General features: G+C 34.4%; 1 protein-coding gene across 4 annotated transcripts in view; it reads right to left on the bottom strand.

Annotated features, from left to right (window-relative positions):
• Positions 1-22,241, bottom strand: part of LOC129263949 (adhesion G-protein coupled receptor G6-like) — a 67,883-nt gene that overhangs the window by 24,687 nt on the left and 20,955 nt on the right. The window contains exons 2-3 of one of the 4 annotated variants that reach the window (XM_064097297.1): positions 2,072-2,247; positions 727-999 (exon numbers count right to left, since the gene is read on the bottom strand). In XM_064097297.1, the coding sequence (XP_063953367.1) occupies positions 727-999; positions 2,072-2,126 (328 nt within the window). In that variant the 5' untranslated portion in view covers positions 2,127-2,247. Of the gene's footprint in view, positions 1-726; positions 1,000-2,071; positions 2,336-22,241 lie in introns of those variants that run through there. The other 3 variants (XM_064097286.1, XM_064097308.1, XM_064097313.1) reach the window with 3 other exon arrangements.

Raw genomic sequence — 22,241 nt, 5'->3', positions numbered from 1 at the left:
ATGTCTCCCACAGGATGTAGACATGACGAGATCTGAAATCTTGCCATCTGATCATGTCTCCCACAGGATGTAGACATGACGAGATTTGAGATCTTGCCATCTGATCATGTCTCCCACAGGATGTAGACATGACGAGATCTGAGATCTTGCCATCTGATCATCTCTCCCACAGGATGTAGACATGACGAGATCTGAGATCTTGCCATCTGATCATGTCTCCCACAGGATGTAGACATGACGAGATCTGAGATCTTGCCATCTGATCATGTCTCCCACAGGATGTAGACATGACGAGATCTGAGATCTTGCCATCTGATCATGTCTCCCACAGGATGTAGACATGACGAGATCTGAGATCTTGCCATCTGATCATGTCTCCCACAGGATGTAGACATGACGAGATCTGAGATCTTGCCATCTAATCATGTCTCCCACAGGATGTAGACATGACGAGATCTGAGATCTTGCCATCTGATCATGTCTCCCACAGGATCTAGACATGAGATCTGAGATCTTGCCATTTGATCATCTCTCCCACAGGATGTAGACATGACGAGATCTGAGATCTTGCCATCTGATCATAATTCTCTCTAAAAGGATGTAGACATGACGAGATACGAGATCTCGTCATCTGGTCATTTTTTTCTTTCTAAGGGATGTATCCATAGCAAGATGAATATCTGAACATCTTGGTGGCACTTAAGCTTCCATAATGTGTAAAGTTACCTTGACATGTGTAGGTTACATTTAAAAACTTGTAGGTTCCAACGCACGGGTCTCCAGCTAGGTTATTAAGGGCTTGCAATGTGCATTGCTGTTGGCCGTTACATGATGAATCTATCACACCCGCCACATCTACTCCACATGTTGTGTCCGAGACCTGTTTGTGGGGGCAGGTTGTACTGTCATTTCGCCCGTATATAGCGCTGTGAATGTTGATACGGCCCTCCCGGCAATCAATTGTTCCTGATCGACGCTCACAGATAATTTCTATATTTTCTGAAGGAGAAAATGAATATTTTAAACAAAAATATGGATAAGGCCAACGATATCTGAATGAAAAAAAGAAATATGTTGGGAAAGATTCCAACTGGGGAAAAATTCAGTAAAGCTGGTGTAAATTAGTTTCTGCAAGGGACAAGTCTGCACTGGGTCCTGACTTTCATGAGGTTGTTGGTCCTTGACTACTTGATTTTCATTTGAGTCTTTCGATGCAAAAAATAATGTGAACTCGGAGCGGTAGAAAAAAAATGATATTCAAACCTGAAAACGGTTCATTTTAGACATGTTTTATAATAAAGAAATGGTATATATCTCGTGAATCAAATTTATGCGGATGCGAAGCGCGAGATTAAAGTATTTCATTTATTGACCCCTTTTTATTTTTTCTATTTTCCTCTCTCCCTTCTTTTGTTACGTTTTTCTACATGCATATTTTCTCTTCCTTTTGGCACTCTCCATTTCCCCTTGTTTATCTATCTTTTAACTTCCTTTCTTACATCCATCCCATTTTTCTTTTCTCTCAGTTTAATCCTTTACGTTTTTCCTCTACTGCATATCCCTTTTTCTTCTTTGACATCTCTTTTTTCCTCTTCCCCCTCCTTTTTTCCTCCCTCTCCCCCCGTCGCCTTCCCTATCTCGCTCTCTCTCTTTCCCCTTCCTTTTCTTTCACATCTCTATTTCCCTTCTCCCCCATTTTTAATGAGGGGGGGGGGGTGGGCAAATTGCTTTTGGCCCCTACTGATCTGCGCCTTGAATTAATTCACACATTTCTCTCTCTCTCTCTCTTCCTTTTGTTCCCCTCTCTCTTCTTTATCTGTCCCCTTTTCTTTTCTTTTCCTCTCCCTTTTCCTTCTCCCCCGTTTTTTGGCAGGGGGTAAGCCCCCCCCCCCCCTCTGGAGCGCACCCTGAATTGATACACACATAATCAAATATAATTCATTCAATCAATGAAGAATATTAGATGTCGCCTGGTGCTAAATTTTAATATAATCTTTGCAATTAAAAAAGCGAGACCGCGTAACGTTGAACAATAGGTATAAAATAGATTTAAAAAAAAACACACACTTACCACAGCGTATCTGCATTGAGGCCCAGAGAATCAATATGTATCCAATAGTTTCCATGATTATGCGTTGTTCAAATTCGGTCGGTAGTTCTACTATCCAGTCTCCAGAGTTATCTTATTTTATAGCAACTCTTAGTTTGATAATTTCGTGTACAGCTAAACATTTTTAGTCAACACAACTGATAAAGGATAGAACAGGATTCCAACTTCCTTTTGTGCTGTTGTGTTTTGTCGAAACTCTTGATGAAAATAGATGACTGGTCTAGCCTACTGTGCAGACACACATATGTTTTATCGTTGCTGCACTAACGAACTATAACTTCTAACTAAACTCCTCAAAAAAAGTTTGGAAATCTGACTTTGAACGATAATCCCTCCTCGGTCTTAGTAAATATCAATGTGTAATTAATATCAATGAATAGATCATTTAATTCTCTTTAAAATTATACCCTACATGATTATGGTTTACATGGAGGTGTAGTGCCTTCAGGCTTGAAATGTGGGGCAAGGTCAAAATTCAAAAGTTGCAAAATGACACAATATTGAAAGTCACTGTTCTTTTTTCCGTGGTGATGAGTGAGTTTCTCAGCGGTTTCTTATGACTTTGCTCGATAATCCCTCCTTGGTTTTAGTAAATATCAATGTGTAATTAATATCAACGAATAGATCATTTAATTCTCTTCAAAATGATATCCTAGATGATATGATTATGGTTCACATGGAGGTGCAGTGCCTTGAAATGTGGGGCAAGGTTAAAATTCAAAAGTTGCAAAATGACACAATATTGAAAGTTACTGTTCTTTTTCCGGGGTGATGAGTGAGTTTCTCAACGGTTTCTTTTAATTGTTTTCATACACCTCAACATCAACATTATTATTGAATCAAACACACCTCTGCACAAGCAAACACGTAACAAACAAAAAAAAACATGCATGGGTATTTCAAACCACGACTCAAACCATGTTATCTCACAGAACCATCACTACATAAGCCACAACAAAACATGATTTGAATGGATTTTCATCTCCATTGACACAGACAAAAGAATCATGATCTGTATTGACCCTTCATGACTATTTCTGCTCGTTTTGCAGCTTTTCAATTCAGAACTCATCCAACACTTTTGAATCCTGCTCTTTTTGTGATGGCATGATCATAGCAAGCATGGTATCATTTTAAAGAGGATTAAATGATCTTTTGAATGATATCAAACATGCATTGTGTAAAATTGGAAGTTGGGAGAAATTAATGGCCAAACTCAGATTTCCAAACTTTTTTTGAGGGGTTTATATTGGTATATATCTGGGTGTGTGAAAACTTACAGGATAAACCTTTTTCACATTTGCTATGGTAGCAGACTATACTTTAACCACTATTTCCGAGTGGAAGTATCGATTGTAGCAACGCTCCTGACAATCTAAACATTAATATTCATTGTCATCCTTCCACATTCTCACTTTGCTGTCTCATCGAGCAATTCTTGTTAAATTGCGGCTTAAACGAAATGTTTTGATAACATGGCACATTAAATGAGTTTTATAGGCTTTAATGAACATTAGCCTTTCAGTGTCTATAGTGGGAGTTGAGTGTGAACCCCCTTATCATTTTCAAGACTATAAAGAGCAAATTAAAGCAATTAAAAGAGAGGGGTAAGGACTATGAGAAGAGTGTGGGCTTCCAAGTAGAATTTTATGTCAAACCTATTTCTACAAAGTAAATAAACAGGAATTACCCTTTTGCCGAAATTTTGATCGTTATTTTCGAAATTAAACTTACATAGATATGACATATAAAACCTCAATATTAATAATAAAAAAGGAAAAATAAGATGTCTAAAAACAACGTTTAGGCCTACAAATAACAATATGTATATATATATTGTAAAGAAATGGATGAAGAGAACAATGGTAGGCGTAGCTTAAATCAAGGTTCCCCAGAGCTATTTACCCTTTGGAAAAATTGGTGATGCCGAAAAAATGTCCCGGCAGAGACATTTTTTCTGCATCACCAATTTTTCCAAAGGGTAAATAGCTCTGGGGAACCTTGATTTAAGCTACGCCTACCATTGTTCTCTTCATCCATTTCTTTACAATATTTAAATAAAAGAGTTGCCAAAGCTGTTGTACATGTATAACTTTACACATACATATATATATATATATATATATATATATGACACATGTTCAGGGAGGAATCAGACCAGTGGCGTACCAGGGGGGGGGGGGGCAGGGATATGTCCCTTGCATGGGTTGTGACTCGTCAGGGTGGCAGTCTGCCCCCTCTGCCCCCCCCCGTAGGTACGCTAGTGAATCAGACCTTGTTTCACATTAAAGTGAGGAAAAATATTGCAATGTTCCATATTTAATCATTTAAAAAAGAAAATATTGCCTGGATGATGTATAAGATTCCCTCATTTGCATATTTTGTTTTCTTTTCAGTAAAATCAACTTTTGGTAGGTTGGACTTGACCAGTCCGATATTGTTAGCGAAACTCCTTTCACTGTGAAAGCAGGTTGTTATGACATTCATTGCCGATGAATGTCATAACAACCTGCTTTCACATCATTGGCGTAAATCCCGGGGGGTGGGTAGACTGCATGGCACAGACCCTGATTGAAACTTTGATCAACAAGTGTGTCTCCGCACAAAGACTAGCACATACAAAACTTGCTGTTTCAATTGGGCCTTCAGTACACAAGGCATGAGTAGGCTGCACTTTCAGACCCTTAACTCGAGCAAAGGGTTTAATTGCAGACTAGGGGATGGGGGAGATATCCCATACTTTTCGGAGAGGGGAATGACCTCTATAATCACCCACCCCCTCTAAGAGAGAAACAATTTTTCTTTTATCGTCGTAATGGTAATACTATTGCTAATGCGTAGATTCATCTTTAAATGTTCTTAAAAGTTCTGCAATTTTTACCCAACTATGTATTCTAAAAACACGAATTTTCACGCGCGGTCGCTCCACTCTCGAGCTCATTCTTTCTCGTACCTCTGCCCTGCCAAATTAAAGTGTTTGGCTTTATTACAAACGTTATATCCACTGCATCACGTTAATTATTGTATAACGAGTTATTATTAATTGACTGATTGCAATTACTTTTATTGTGGGTATAAATTTAATCATAAGCCAATCAGATCACCCTTTAAGTACACTGGGGTGAAGGGGGGTCCTATCCCTCCTATCCTGGTACCATTATTAGGGAAGAGGGGGGTCGGCCTTCCCCATGCTTCAAGTGAAATATACAAAGGTATTTTTACAAATGACTCTCACGTACAAATGAGGGGGCGGAAATATGATATATCTTATTTTACAAAAATCTATCATTTAGTTAGATTTTTGTAGAAAAAGAGTCAAAATCCATATATGGGGAGCGTTTCATCAACATTTTTGTCCGACAAGTTGTCAGATCTGACATATTTCCTTGATTTTGATTGGATGAGAAGCACTGTTACTATGGTAACTGTCGGATAGAATAGGACTTGTCTGATATAACGTCTGACAAGTCTTTCATGAAATGCTTTCCTGGTCTCCTCCAAATGCTTGAATAATTATGCCACTGACTGTCGACATTGATCAAATCAATGGCTTTACTGAAACACGAGAATATTTCCTGTGTCTTTATGATTTTATCAATTTTATATGATATACTTCAATTAACATTTATTGGCAAGACAATCTAATAGGTATTTACAATGTGACTAAACTTTTGTTTAGAATATCTTTAATGTTGCACCATCTCTGAGTATAGTTATAATGTCTATTCAAAATCATTCTTTTCAGCAATATTTTTCATTTTATCTGACTCACTGTGCTATATTCTACGTTTTGGAAAGGTTATTTGGTTGTCTATGATGGTACATCGTTCCTTTCTTAAGGCACCCTTATTCCTGATAATTATGACAACATCTTCTTCTATTCTCATATCACCTGTAACAAATAGGTAAATTAGTTTTTAGTGGATACATTTCGACTGTTTGATATTCGATTTTCGTTTTGGTTAAAAAAAGAAACATGGTTTGGACACAATTTAGTCTTCCAACTTCTGAAAATTTACTAGCTCGCCTCGCTCGCTGGTATGTTAACATATGCATTTTTAGCCCATACTTTCAACAACAGTTTATGTGTCTGAATAAAAACAATTAAAACAACCATTAAAAATTCCGACAGACCTTCACTGTCACCAACAGATACGATATAGGAGAATACTATGCCCATGTCTATGCGCCCCCGTATACGGTACATAACCCTTGATGTGGGGGTGCCGATAAAAATGTGAATTTTTTAGCTCAATATACTGCTATCATGTCCCCACTACTCAGACCGGATTTACGCTACTAATGTCACCATTTGGCGTCTTTCGAGGACCACATTCTAAGGTGTCAAAATCAGTGTTGAAATGTGTTCTACTCCGCATACATTCGTAATTCCGAAGCTTCGTTATTCCGAAGGTTCGGATATTCCGAAGGTTCGTTATTCCGAAGGTTCGTATTTCCGAAGGTTCGTAATTCCGAAGGTTCGTTAGTCCGAAAACGAAATGAGGTTCGTAATTCCGAAGGTTCGTTAGTCCGAAAACGAAGTGAGGTTCGTAATTCCGAAGGTTCGTTAATCCGAAAAAGAAATGAGGTTCGTAATTCCGAAGGTTCGTTAGTCCGAAAACGAAATGATTAACTAACCTTATTTCGTTTTCGGACTAACGAACCTTCGGAACAACGAACCTTATTTTGTTTACGGATTAACGAACCTTCGGAACATCGAACCTTATTTCGTTTTCGGATTATTGAACATTCGGAATAATGAACCATCGGAATAACGCCACAAATGTTCGGATTAACGAACCCTTTTACGTTTTCGGATTAACGAACATCGAGGTATAGGCAATTTACGTGTTTCTGAATTACGAACCTTCGGAATTACGAAGTGTAACCGTTTTACTCAGAGCCCAAACCCGGTTTCAATGCGGGGTTGCCACCATGGCGCATGATGATTTGTTTGGCAAACCCAATTCAAAAGAAATTTCGCATTGTTGGTAACCCATTGGTTGTCCTAACTTTCTCTATTAATGGCTATGGTTTATTAATACAAATGGGTGTTTAAAACACGAATTCAACACCTATGTCATGTATGTAAAATGACCGATACAGTCATCGATGAACTCCCTTCATGCCGTTTGGCACCACAGATTTTGCTATGTAGCACTCAGCTACGACCATCATCATGATATGAAGGGAAAATTTGTTGTTGAATAAAGCAAATCTATTTATAGAAACTTTATAACATTTCGATGAGCACTGACCCTCTCCCACAATGAACACGGTTAACATCCCTATCTTGCCTGGAGATCCATCTCATGCAGTTTGAGGGACTGCCATGCAGGAGATCGATCTTCTTTTACAGGACACCATCTACCAGACACATATTAACTACATTGTTACAAATACTTACAAAGCTTATTTGACTGTACGATCACGGGCCCGATTCATAAAGAGTTGCAAGCATGGTAACCTTGCCATATGGCAACAACAGTAACAACAGTTATAAGTTCTTTATGAAACTGGTGCTAGGTCGCCCATACACACACACACTATCATATATCATGATTATATGCTCTGATATATATAGCATTGAGAACTTCATCAGCATCTGCACATCTAAGGATATATCATATATATATATAGATATACACACACATGTATGAAGGCTAGAGGGGATTCCCCAGGCTTAATGAGTAAATTAAAGTACAATTAATCTACAATAAAAAGGCTTACAATTTCATCAAACTAAACTATACTAATTTTATAACTATATGCAACTACAAACTTACAACTATAACGAAGATATTGAATTTAAACGTTCGTCATTATTTTGTGAAAGTAATGTATTCATGGTTCATATTTATTAAGTTACATGAAATAATAACTATTAATCCTGCTTTCCTGTATTAATCTTGCTTTAATTTTTTAATGCATTTTTTTTTTCGAACAAATAAGTGGTAAGATGACATCATCACTTTGCTCAAAATATGCATAAGTTCCACCAAAATGATGCTAAACTTTAAATTTGATATCAACTTTGTTTATTTCTTGTCCATTTTTAGTGAAATTGTCAGTGTTATCTTATTTCAACATGGAATTCCCCTTGTAGGCTTGGAGGCTCCTGATTCACTGGACATTATTTCTCAGACAAAAAACAAATAAACAAACATGAAAAAAGAAAATTATCTGACTTGGCGTTTAGTTTTCCTTTAAATCTCACAGGCTAGCCATGTAGGCTCATAATTCACAGGATACCATCTCCCAGACAGATGTCAACTACATTCTTACAAATAATTAAACAATGATTTGAGTTACAACTGTGGTAACAATTGATTGTGATCGGCTGCTGAGCCCTGTTAGCATGGTAGTTGCCATAATGGCAAAGTTACAAAAGTTGTAATTCATGTAAATACAAGGTAAATATATATATATATATATATATAATCACAAATAGTTAAGAAAATGCCGTAGAAATGAAATCGTAGATTTTAAAAGGAGCATAGCTCTAAAAAAATGAAAGGTAAAGTCACCCTCTTTTTGAAAGCTATGCTCCTTTTAAAATCTACGATTTCATTTCTACGGCATTTTCTAAACTATTTGTGATTATTTTACTCCATGTGCCGAAGCAGACTATATATAGGAATATACTGGTAAAATGGAATTCCTCGGGCTGAAATAAGTATAAATAAGAGTAAATAAAGTATAACTCATTAAGAAAAAAAAACGCTCAAATTTTCATCAAAATCTGATATAAAAAAAACGAAGTTACTGAATATTCTGTGAAAAAAATGGATTCATCCCGCCATAAAATATACATTCGGCTCGTCGATGATGTCGGGTCTCTCCTTTCTTTCTTATTCAAGAATTCATATTGTTTTCAGTACATGAAATCATAATTATTTCATATTTCAACATGTCCCCTTGTTACAAATCAAATTTCAGCAAAGACGATCTTTCAAATCACATAAAAGCAGTAATTAATCCTGTTTTTTATTTTTTGAGAACAAATATCATATAAATTTATAAAAATATATCTAGACATTTCGATAACTTTGTTTATTCCTTGTCCATTTTTGATGAAATTTCCAGTGTTATATTATTTTCAACATGGAAAACCCCTTTAAGGGGCAAGCCCTGTAGGCTCCTGATTCACTGGACATCATTTCACAGACAAAAAATTACAAACATGAAAAACATAGACAAACAATAGGCTCATCATTCACAGGACACCATCTCCCAGACAAAAATTAATATTCTTACAAATACTTAAGAATACAAAACGATCTGACTGGGCGTTCCGTTCTCCTACAGTTTAAGGGACAAGTCCAGTAGGCTCATCATTCACAGGATGCCATCTCCCAGACAGAAATTAACAATATTTTTACAAATACTTAAAAATACAAAACAATCTGACTGGGCGTTCCGTTCTCTTACAGTTTAAGGGACAAGCCCTGTTGGCTCATAATTCACAGGATACCATCTCCCAGACAGATGTCAACTACATTCTTACAAATAATTAAACAATGATTTGAGTTACAACTGTGGTAACAATTGATTGTGATCGGCTGCTGAGCCCTGTTAGCATGGTAGTTGCCATAATGGCAAAGTTACAAAAGTTGTAATTCATGTATGAAACTGGTCCCTATACATAAGTATATACAAGGTAAATATATACATATATATATATATATATATATAATCACAAATAGTTAAGAAAATGCCGTAGAAATAAAATCGTAGATTTTAAAAGGAGCATAGCTCTAAAAAAATGAAAGGTAAAGTCACACTCTTTTTGAGAGCTATGCTCCTTTTAAAATCTACGATTTCATTTCTACGGCATTTTCTAAACTATTTGTGATTATTTTACTCCATGTGCCGAAGCAGAATATATATAGGAATATACTGGTAAAATGGAATTCCTCGGGCTGAAATAAGTATAAATAAGAGTAAATAAAGTATAACTCATTAAGAAAAAAAAAACGCTCAAATTTTCATCAAAATCTGATATAAAAAAAACGAAGTTACTGAATATTCTGTGAAAAAAATGGATTCATCCCGCCATAAAATAAACATTCGGCTCGTCGATGATGTCGGGTCTCTCCTTTCTTTCTTATTTCAAGAATTCATATTGTTTTCAGTACATGAAATCATAATTATTTCATATTTCAACATGTCCCCTTGTTACAAATCAAATTTCAGCAAAGACGATCTTTCAAATCACATAAAAGCAGTAATTAATCCTGTTTTTAATTTTTTGAGAACAAATATCATATAAATTTATAAAAATATATCTAGACATTTCGATAACTTTGTTTATTCCTTGTCCATTTTTGATGAAATTTCCAGTGTTATATTATTTTCAACATGGAAAACCCCTTTAAGGGGCAAGCCCTGTAGGCTCCTGATTCACTGGACATCATTTCACAGACAAAAAAAATACAGTTATTACAAACATGAAAAACATAGACAAACAATAGGCTCATCATTCACAGGACACCATCTCCCAGACAAAAATTAATATTCTTACAAATACTTAAGAATACAAAACGATCTGACTGGGCGTTCCGTTCTCCTACAGTTTAAGGGACAAGTCCAGTAGGCTCATCATTCACAGGATGCCATCTCCCAGACAGAAATTAACAATATTTTTACAAATACTAAAAAATACAAAACAATCTGACTGGGCGTTCCGTTCTCTTACAGTTTAAGGGACAAGCCCTGTTGGCTCATAATTCACAGGATACCATCTCCCAGACAGATGTCAACTACATTCTTACAAATAATTAAACAATGATTTGAGTTACAACTGTGGTAACAATTGATTGTGATCGGCTGCTGAGCCCTGTTAGCATGGTAGTTGCCATAATGGCAAAGTTACAAAAGTTGTAATTCATGTATGAAACTGGTCCCTATACATAAGTATATACAAGGTAAATATATACATATATATATATATATATAATCACAAATAGTTAAGAAAATGCCGTAGAAATAAAATCGTAGATTTTAAAAGGAGCATAGCTCTAAAAAAATGAAAGGTAAAGTCACACTCTTTTTGAGAGCTATGCTCCTTTTAAAATCTACGATTTCATTTCTACGGCATTTTCTAAACTATTTGTGATTATTTTACTCCATGTGCCGAAGCAGAATATATATAGGAATATACTGGTAAAATGGAATTCCTCGGGCTGAAATAAGTATAAATAAGAGTAAATAAAGTATAACTCATTAAGAAAAAAAAAACGCTCAAATTTTCATCAAAATCTGATATAAAAAAAACGAAGTTACTGAATATTCTGTGAAAAAAATGGATTCATCCCGCCATAAAATAAACATTCGGCTCGTCGATGATGTCGGGTCTCTCCTTTCTTTCTTATTCAAGAATTCATATTGTTTTCAGTACATGAAATCATAATTATTTCATATTTCAACATGTCCCCTTGTTACAAATCAAATTTCAGCAAAGACGATCTTTCAAATCACATAAAAGCAGTAATTAATCCTGTTTTTTATTTTTTGAGAACAAATATCATATAAATTTATAAAAATATATCTAGACATTTCGATAACTTTGTTTATTCCTTGTCCATTTTTGATGAAATTTCCAGTGTTATATTATTTTCAACATGGAAAACCCCTTTAAGGGGCAAGCCCTGTAGGCTCCTGATTCACTGGACATCATTTCACAGACAAAAACAATACAGTTATTACAAACATGAAAAACATAGACAAACAATAGGCTCATCATTCACAGGACACCATCTCCCAGACAAAAATTAATATTCTTACAAATACTTAAGAATACAAAACGATCTGACTGGGTGTTCCGTTCTCCTACAGTTTAAGGGACAAGTCCAGTAGGCTCATCATTCACAGGATGCCATCTCCCAGACAGAAATTAACAATATTTTTACAAATACTTAAAAATACAAAACAATCTGACTGGGCGTTCCGTTCTCTTACAGTTTAAGGGACAAGCCCTGTTGGCTCATAATTCACAGGATACCATCTCCCAGACAGATGTCAACTACATTCTTACAAATAATTAAACAATGATTTGAGTTACAACTGTGGTAACAATTGATTGTGATCGGCTGCTGAGCCCTGTTAGCATGGTAGTTGCCATAATGGCAAAGTTACAAAAGTTGTAATTCATGTATGAAACTGGTCCCTATACATAAGTATATACAAGGTAAATATATACATATATATATATATATATATAATCACAGATAGTTAAGAAAATGCCGTAGAAATAAAATCGTAGATTTTAAAAGGAGCATAGCTCTAAAAAAATGAAAGGTAAAGTCACACTCTTTTTGAGAGCTATGCTCCTTTTAAAATCTACGATTTCATTTCTACGGCATTTTCTAAACTATTTGTGATTATTTTACTCCATGTGCCGAAGCAGAATATATATAGGAATATACTGGTAAAATGGAATTCCTCGGGCTGAAATAAGTATAAATAAGAGTAAATAAAGTATAACTCATTAAGAAAAAAAAACGCTCAAATTTTCATCAAAATCTGATATAAAAAAAACGAAGTTACTGAATATTCTGTGAAAAAAATGGATTCATCCCGCCATAAAATAAACATTCGGCTCGTCGATGATGTCGGGTCTCTCCTTTCTTTCTTATTTCAAGAATTCATATTGTTTTCAGTACATGAAATCATAATTATTTCATATTTCAACATGTCCCCTTGTTACAAATCAAATTTCAGCAAAGACGATCTTTCAAATCACATAAAAGCAGTAATTAATCCTGTTTTTTATTTTTTGAGAACAAATATCATATAAATTTATAAAAATATATCTAGACATTTCGATAACTTTGTTTATTCCTTGTCCATTTTTGATGAAATTTCCAGTGTTATATTATTTTCAACATGGAAAACCCCTTTAAGGGGCAAGCCCTGTAGGCTCCTGATTCACTGGACATCATTTCACAGACAAAAAATTACAAACATGAAAAACATAGACAAACAATAGGCTCATCATTCACAGGACACCATCTCCCAGACAAAAATTAATATTCTTACAAATACTTAAGAATACAAAACGATCTGACTGGGCGTTCCGTTCTCCTACAGTTTAAGGGACAAGTCCAGTAGGCTCATCATTCACAGGATGCCATCTCCCAGACAGAAATTAACAATATTTTTACAAATACTTAAAAATACAAAACAATCTGACTGGGCGTTCCGTTCTCTTACAGTTTAAGGGACAAGCCCTGTTGGCTCATAATTCACAGGATACCATCTCCCAGACAGATGTCAACTACATTCTTACAAATAATTAAACAATGATTTGAGTTACAACTGTGGTAACAATTGATTGTGATCGGCTGCTGAGCCCTGTTAGCATGGTAGTTGCCATAATGGCAAAGTTACAAAAGTTGTAATTCATGTATGAAACTGGTCCCTATACATAAGTATATACAAGGTAAATATATACATATATATATATATATATATAATCACAGATAGTTAAGAAAATGCCGTAGAAATAAAATCGTAGATTTTAAAAGGAGCATAGCTCTAAAAAAATGAAAGGTAAAGTCACACTCTTTTTGAGAGCTATGCTCCTTTTAAAATCTACGATTTCATTTCTACGGCATTTTCTAAACTATTTGTGATTATTTTACTCCATGTGCCGAAGCAGAATATATATAGGAATATACTGGTAAAATGGAATTCCTCGGGCTGAAATAAGTATAAATAAGAGTAAATAAAGTATAACTCATTAAGAAAAAAAAACGCTCAAATTTTCATCAAAATCTGATATAAAAAAAACGAAGTTACTGAATATTCTGTGAAAAAAATGGATTCATCCCGCCATAAAATAAACATTCGGCTCGTCGATGATGTCGGGTCTCTCCTTTCTTTCTTATTTCAAGAATTCATATTGTTTTCAGTACATGAAATCATAATTATTTCATATTTCAACATGTCCCCTTGTTACAAATCAAATTTCAGCAAAGACGATCTTTCAAATCACATAAAAGCAGTAATTAATCCTGTTTTTAATTTTTTGAGAACAAATATCATATAAATTTATAAAAATATATCTAGACATTTCGATAACTTTGTTTATTCCTTGTCCATTTTTGATGAAATTTCCAGTGTTATATTATTTTCAACATGGAAAACCCCTTTAAGGGGCAAGCCCTGTAGGCTCCTGATTCACTGGACATCATTTCACAGACAAAAACAATACAGTTATTACAAACATGAAAAACATAGACAAACAATAGGCTCATCATTCACAGGACACCATCTCCCAGACAAAAATTAATATTCTTACAAATACTTAAGAATACAAAACGATCTGACTGGGTGTTCCGTTCTCCTACAGTTTAAGGGACAAGTCCAGTAGGCTCATCATTCACAGGATGCCATCTCCCAGACAGAAATTAACAATATTTTTACAAATACTTAAAAATACAAAACAATCTGACTGGGCGTTCCGTTCTCTTACAGTTTAAGGGACAAGCCCTGTTGGCTCATAATTCACAGGATACCATCTCCCAGACAGATGTCAACTACATTCTTACAAATAATTAAACAATGATTTGAGTTACAACTGTGGTAACAATTGATTGTGATCGGCTGCTGAGCCCTGTTAGCATGGTAGTTGCCATAATGGCAAAGTTACAAAAGTTGTAATTCATGTATGAAACTGGTCCCTATACATAAGTATATACAAGGTAAATATATACATATATATATATATATATATAATCACAGATAGTTAAGAAAATGCCGTAGAAATAAAATCGTAGATTTTAAAAGGAGCATAGCTCTAAAAAAATGAAAGGTAAAGTCACACTCTTTTTGAGAGCTATGCTCCTTTTAAAATCTACGATTTCATTTCTACGGCATTTTCTAAACTATTTGTGATTATTTTACTCCATGTGCCGAAGCAGAATATATATAGGAATATACTGGTAAAATGGAATTCCTCGGGCTGAAATAAGTATAAATAAGAGTAAATAAAGTATAACTCATTAAGAAAAAAAAAACGCTCAAATTTTCATCAAAATCTAATATAAAAAAAACGAAGTTACTGAATATTCTGTGAAAAAAATGGATTCATCCCGCCATAAAATAAACATTCGGCTCGTCGATGATGTCGGGTCTCTCCTTTCTTTCTTATTCAAGAATTCATATTGTTTTCAGTACATGAAATCATAATTATTTCATATTTCAACATGTCCCCTTGTTACAAATCAAATTTCAGCAAAGACGATCTTTCAAATCACATAAAAGCAGTAATTAATCCTGTTTTTTATTTTTTGAGAACAAATATCATATAAATTTATAAAAATATATCTAGACATTTCGATAACTTTGTTTATTCCTTGTCCATTTTTGATGAAATTTCCAGTGTTATATTATTTTCAACATGGAAAACCCCTTTAAGGGGCAAGCCCTGTAGGCTCCTGATTCACTGGACATCATTTCACAGACAAAAACAATACAGTTATTACAAACATGAAAAACATAGACAAACAATAGGCTCATCATTCACAGGACACCATCTCCCAGACAAAAATTAATATTCTTACAAATACTTAAGAATACAAAACGATCTGACTGGGCGTTCCGTTCTTCTACAGTTTAAGGGACAAGTCCAGTAGGCTCATCATTCACAGGATGCCATCTCCCAGACAGAAATTAACAATATTTTTACAAATACTTAAAAATACAAAACAATCTGACTGGGCGTTCCGTTCTCTTACAGTTTAAGGGACAAGCCCTGTTGGCTCATAATTCACAGGATACCATCTCCCAGACAGATGTCAACTACATTCTTACAAATAATTAAACAATGATTTGAGTTACAACTGTGGTAACAATTGATTGTGATCGGCTGCTGAGCCCTGTTAGCATGGTAGTTGCCATAATGGCAAAGTTACAAAAGTTGTAATTCATGTATGAAACTGGTCCCTATACATAAGTATATACAAGGTAAATATATACATATATATATATATATATATAATCACAGATAGTTAAGAAAATGCCGTAGAAATAAAATCGTAGATTTTAAAAGGAGCATAGCTCTAAAAAAATGAAAGGTAAAGTCACACTCTTTTTGAGAGCTATGCTCCTTTTAAAATCTACGATTTCATTTCTACGGCATTTTCTAAACTATTTGTGATTATTTTACTCCATGTGCCGAAGCAGAATATATATAGGAATATACTGGTTAAATGGAATTCCTCGGGCTGAAATAAGTATAAATAAGAGTAAATAAAGTATAACTCATTAAGAAAAAAAAACGCTCAAATTTTCATCAAAATCTGATATAAAAAAAACGAAGTTACTGAATATTCTGTGAAAAAAATGGATTCATCCCGCCATAAAATAAACATTCGGCTCGTCGATGATGTCGGGTCTCTCCTTTCTTTCTTATTTCAAGAATTCATATTGTTTTCAGTACATGAAATCATAATTATTTCATATTTCAACATGTCCCCTTGTTACAAATCAAATTTCAGCAAAGACGATCTTTCAAATCACATAAAAGCAGTAATTAATCCTGTTTTTTATTTTTTGAGAACAAATATCATATAAATTTATAAAAATATATCTAGACATTTCGATAACTTTGTTTATTCCTTGTCCATTTTTGATGAAATTTCCAGTGTTATATTATTTTCAACATGGAAAACCCCTTTAAGGGGCAAGCCCTGTAGGCTCCTGATTCACTGGACATCATTTCACAGACAAAAACAATACAGTTATTACAAACATGAAAAACATAGACAAACAATAGGCTCATCATTCACAGGACACCATCTCCCAGACAAAAATTAATATTCTTACAAATACTTAAGAATACAAAACGATCTGACTGGGCGTTCCGTTCTCCTACAGTTTAAGGGACAAGTCCAGTAGGCTCATCATTCACAGGATGCCATCTCCCAGACAGAAATTAACAATATTTTTACAAATACTTAAAAATACAAAGCAATCTGACTGGGCGTTCCGTTCTCTTACAGTTTAAGGGACAAGCCCTGTTGGCTCATAATTCACAGGATACCATCTCCCAGACAGATGTCAACTACATTCTTACAAATAATTAAACAATGATTTGAGTTACAACTGTGGTAACAATTGATTGTGATCGGCTGCTGAGCCCTGTTAGCATGGTAGTTGCCATAATGGCAAAGTTACAAAAGTTGTAATTCATGTATGAAACTGGTCCCTATACATAAGTATATACAAGGTAAATATATATATATATATATATATATATATATAATCACAAATAGTTAAGAAAATGCCGTAGAAATAAAATCGTAGATTTTAAAAGGAGCATAGCTCTAAAAAAATGAAAGGTAAAGTCACACTCTTTTTGAGAGCTATGCTCCTTTTAAAATCTACGATTTCATTTCTACGGCATTTTCTAAACTATTTGTGATTATTTTACTCCATGTGCCGAAGCAGAATATATATAGGAATATACTGGTAAAATGGAATTCCTCGGGCTGAAATAAGTATAAATAAGAGTAAATAAAGTATAACTCATTAAGAAAAAAAAAACGCTCAAATTTTCATCAAAATCTGATATAAAAAAAACGAAGTTACTGAATATTCTGTGAAAAAAATGGATTCATCCCGCCATAAAATAAACATTCGGCTCGTCGATGATGTCGGGTCTCTCCTTTCTTTCTTATTCAAGAATTCATATTGTTTTCAGTACATGAAATCATAATTATTTCATATTTCAACATGTCCCCTTGTTACAAATCAAATTTCAGCAAAGACGATCTTTCAAATCACATAAAAGCAGTAATTAATCCTGTTTTTAATTTTTTGAGAACAAATATCATATAAATTTATAAAAATATATCTAGACATTTCGATAACTTTGTTTATTCCTTGTCCATTTTTGATGAAATTTCCAGTGTTATATTATTTTCAACATGGAAAACCCCTTTAAGGGGCAAGCCCTGTAGGCTCCTGATCTACTGGACATCATTTCACAGACAAAAACAATACAGTTATTACAAACATGAAAAACATAGACAAACAATAGGCTCATCATTCACAGGACACCATCTCCCAGACAAAAATTAATATTCTTACAAATACTTAAGAATACAAAACGATCTGACTGGGCGTTCCGTTCTCCTACAGTTTAAGGGACAAGTCCAGTAGGCTCATCATTCACAGGATGCCATCTCCCAGACAAAAATTAATATTCTTACAAATACTTAAGAATACAAAACGATCTGACTGGGCGTTCCGTTCTCCTACAGTTTAAGGGACAAGTCCAGTAGGCTCATCATTCACAGGACACCATCTTCCAGACAAAAATTAACATTATTCTTACCAATACTTAAAAATACAAAACAATCTGACTGGGCGTTCCGTTCTCCTACATTTTAAGGGACAAGCCCAGTAGGCTCATCATTCACAGGATGCCATCTCCCAGACAGAAATTAACAATATTTTTACAAATACTTAAAAATACAAAACAATCTGACTGGGCGTTCCGTTCTCCTACAGTTTAAGGGACAAGCCCAGTAGGCTCATCATTCACAGGATGCCATCTCCCAGACAAAAATTAACATTATTCTTACCAATACTTAAAAATACAAAACAATCTGACTGGGCGTTCCGTTCTCCTACATTTTAAGGGACAAGCCCAGTAGGCTCATCATTCACAGGATGCCATCTCCCAGACAGAAATTAACAATATTTTTACAAATACTTAAAAATACAAAACAATCTGACTGGGCGTTCCGTTCTCCTACAGTTTAAGGGACAAGCCCAGTAGGCTCATCATTCACAGGATGCCATCTCCCAGACAGAAATTAACAATATTTTTACAAATACTTAAAAATACAAAACAATCTGACTGGGCGTTCCGTTCTCCTACAGTTTAAGGGACAAGCCCAGTAGGCTCATCATTCACAGGATGCCATCTCCCAGACAGAAATTAACAATATTTTTACAAATACTTAAAAATACAAAACAATCTGACTGGGCGTTCCGTTCTCCTACAGTTTAAGGGAGAAGCCCAATGGGCTCATTATTCACAGGACACCATCTCCCAGAGAGAAATTAACATTATTCTTACAAAATACTTAAAATACAAAACAATCAGACCGGCCGCTCTGTTCTCCTTCAGTCTAAGGGAAGATCCCATTACATTAGGATCATTTTTCACAGGACACCATATTCCAGACAGAAAGTGAAATTCCTACAAATAATTAAAACACAACACAATCTAACTGGGTGTTCTGTTCTCCAATAGTTTAAGGGGCTAGCCCAGTACGCCGACCATTCACAGGACAGCATCTCCCAGGGAGAAATTAAAAACGTTCTTACAAACATTTAAGTTACATATAAATTATATATATGTGTATATATATACATACATATATAATATATATATATATATATATATAATCTAACTGGGGATTCTGTTCATTATTCTGATTACTTACATGGTGTTCTAAGACAAAAATTAGCTATACTCTCACAAATTCTTGAAAATGTGATTTGAATGTACGAGTTGGTCGCCTACAGGTTAAAAGGATATCCCCGTGTTGGAAATAATAAATGACTCAATATGTTTAATTAATTCACCCAAAAAATATTTGAAATTTCAAAAAAATCCTATATCAATAACGAAGTTATAGAAATTTAAAGTTGAGCATTATTAAGCAAGAAAAGAAAAACGATTCATGCCTCCATTATTAAGCAACAGGTGGTTCGAAGTCAATGCTCAACTTTCCTTCTTAGTTGATAAATGAATTCATAATTCATTTCATTATATGAAAACATAATTTCATATTTCATACGAAACAATCTGACTGGGCGTTCCGTTTTACTATAGTTTAAGGGACAGGCCGAGTAGGCACATCATTCACAAGACACCGTCTTCCAGACAGAAATTTATATTCTTAAAAATACTTAAAAATACCAAACATGACCGGGCATTCCATTCTTCTATTTCAAGGGCAAGCCCAGTAGGCTCATAACTCGCAGGAGATCATATCTCGCAGATAGTAACAACATTCTTACAAACATTTGATATAACATTCGAAAGGTCTGACTGGGTGTTCGGTCTTTCTATTTAAGGGGTAGTAGGCTCATAATCATACTGGACAAGCCAAGTAGGGTCGTAATAAAGCAGAATATATATAGGAATATACTGGTAAAATGGAATTCCTCGGGCTGAAATAAGTATAAATAAGAGTAAATAAAGTATAACTCATTAAGAAAAAAAAAACGCTCAAATTTTCATCAAAATCTGATATAAAAAAAACGAAGTTACTGAATATTCTGTGAAAAAAATGGATTCATCCCGCCATAAAATAAACATTCGGCTCGTCGATGATGTCGGGTCTCTCCTTTCTTTCTTATTCAAGAATTCATATTGTTTTCAGTACATGAAATCATAATTATTTCATATTTCAACATGTCCCCTTGTTACAAATCAAATTTCAGCAAAGACGATCTTTCAAATCACATAAAAGCAGTAATTAATCCTGTTTTTTATTTTTTGAGAACAAATATCATATAAATTTATAAAAATATATCTAGACATTTCGATAACTTTGTTTATTCCTTGTCCATTTTTGATGAAATTTCCAGTGTTATATTATTTTCAACATGGAAAACCCCTTTAAGGGGCAAGCCCTGTAGGCTCCTGATTCACTGGACATCATTTCACAGACAAAAACAATACAGTTATTACAAACATGAAAAACATAGACAAACAATAGGCTCATCATTCACAGGACACCATCTCCCAGACAAAAATTAATATTCTTACAAATACTTAAGAATACAAAACGATCTGACTGGGTGTTCCGTTCTCCTACAGTTTAAGGGACAAGTCCAGTAGGCTCATCATTCACAGGATGCCATCTCCCAGACAGAAATTAACAATATTTTTACAAATACTTAAAAATACAAAACAATCTGACTGGGCGTTCCGTTCTCTTACAGTTTAAGGGACAAGCCCTGTTGGCTCATAATTCACAGGATACCATCTCCCAGACAGATGTCAACTACATTCTTACAAATAATTAAACAATGATTTGAGTTACAACTGTGGTAACAATTGATTGTGATCGGCTGCTGAGCCCTGTTAGCATGGTAGTTGCCATAATGGCAAAGTTACAAAAGTTGTAATTCATGTATGAAACTGGTCCCTATACATAAGTATATACAAGGTAAATATATACATATATATATATATATATATAATCACAGATAGTTAAGAAAATGCCGTAGAAATAAAATCGTAGATTTTAAAAGGAGCATAGCTCTAAAAAAATGAAAGGTAAAGTCACACTCTTTTTGAGAGCTATGCTCCTTTTAAAATCTACGATTTCATTTCTACGGCATTTTCTAAACTATTTGTGATTATTTTACTCCATGTGCCGAAGCAGAATATATATAGGAATATACTGGTAAAATGGAATTCCTCGTGCTGAAATAAGTATAAATAAGAGTAAATAAAGTATAACTCATTAAGAAAAAAAAACGCTCAAATTTTCATCAAAATCTGATATAAAAAAAACGAAGTTACTGAATATTCTGTGAAAAAAATGGATTCATCCCGCCATAAAATAAACATTCGGCTCGTCGATGATGTCGGGTCTCTCCTTTCTTTCTTATTTCAAGAATTCATATTGTTTTCAGTACATGAAATCATAATTATTTCATATTTCAACATGTCCCCTTGTTACAAATCAAATTTCAGCAAAGACGATCTTTCAAATCACATAAAAGCAGTAATTAATCCTGTTTTTAATTTTTTGAGAACAAATATCATATAAATTTATAAAAATATATCTAGACATTTCGATAACTTTGTTTATTCCTTGTCCATTTTTGATGAAATTTCCAGTGTTATATTATTTTCAACATGGAAAACCCCTTTAAGGGGCAAGCCCTGTAGGCTCCTGATTCACTGGACATCATTTCACAGACAAAAACAATACAGTTATTACAAACATGAAAAACATAGACAAACAATAGGCTCATCATTCACAGGACACCATCTCCCAGACAAAAATTAATATTCTTACAAATACTTAAGAATACAAAACGATCTGACTGGGCGTTCCGTTCTCCTACAGTTTAAGGGACAAGTCCA

The sequence above is a fragment of the Lytechinus pictus genome, chromosome 1 (assembly GCF_037042905.1).
Source record: "Lytechinus pictus isolate F3 Inbred chromosome 1, Lp3.0, whole genome shotgun sequence".
NCBI lineage: Eukaryota > Metazoa > Echinodermata > Echinoidea > Temnopleuroida > Toxopneustidae > Lytechinus > Lytechinus pictus.
Note: the sequence above shows the minus strand (reverse complement) of the source record. Positions and strands in the feature narration are given on the sequence as shown.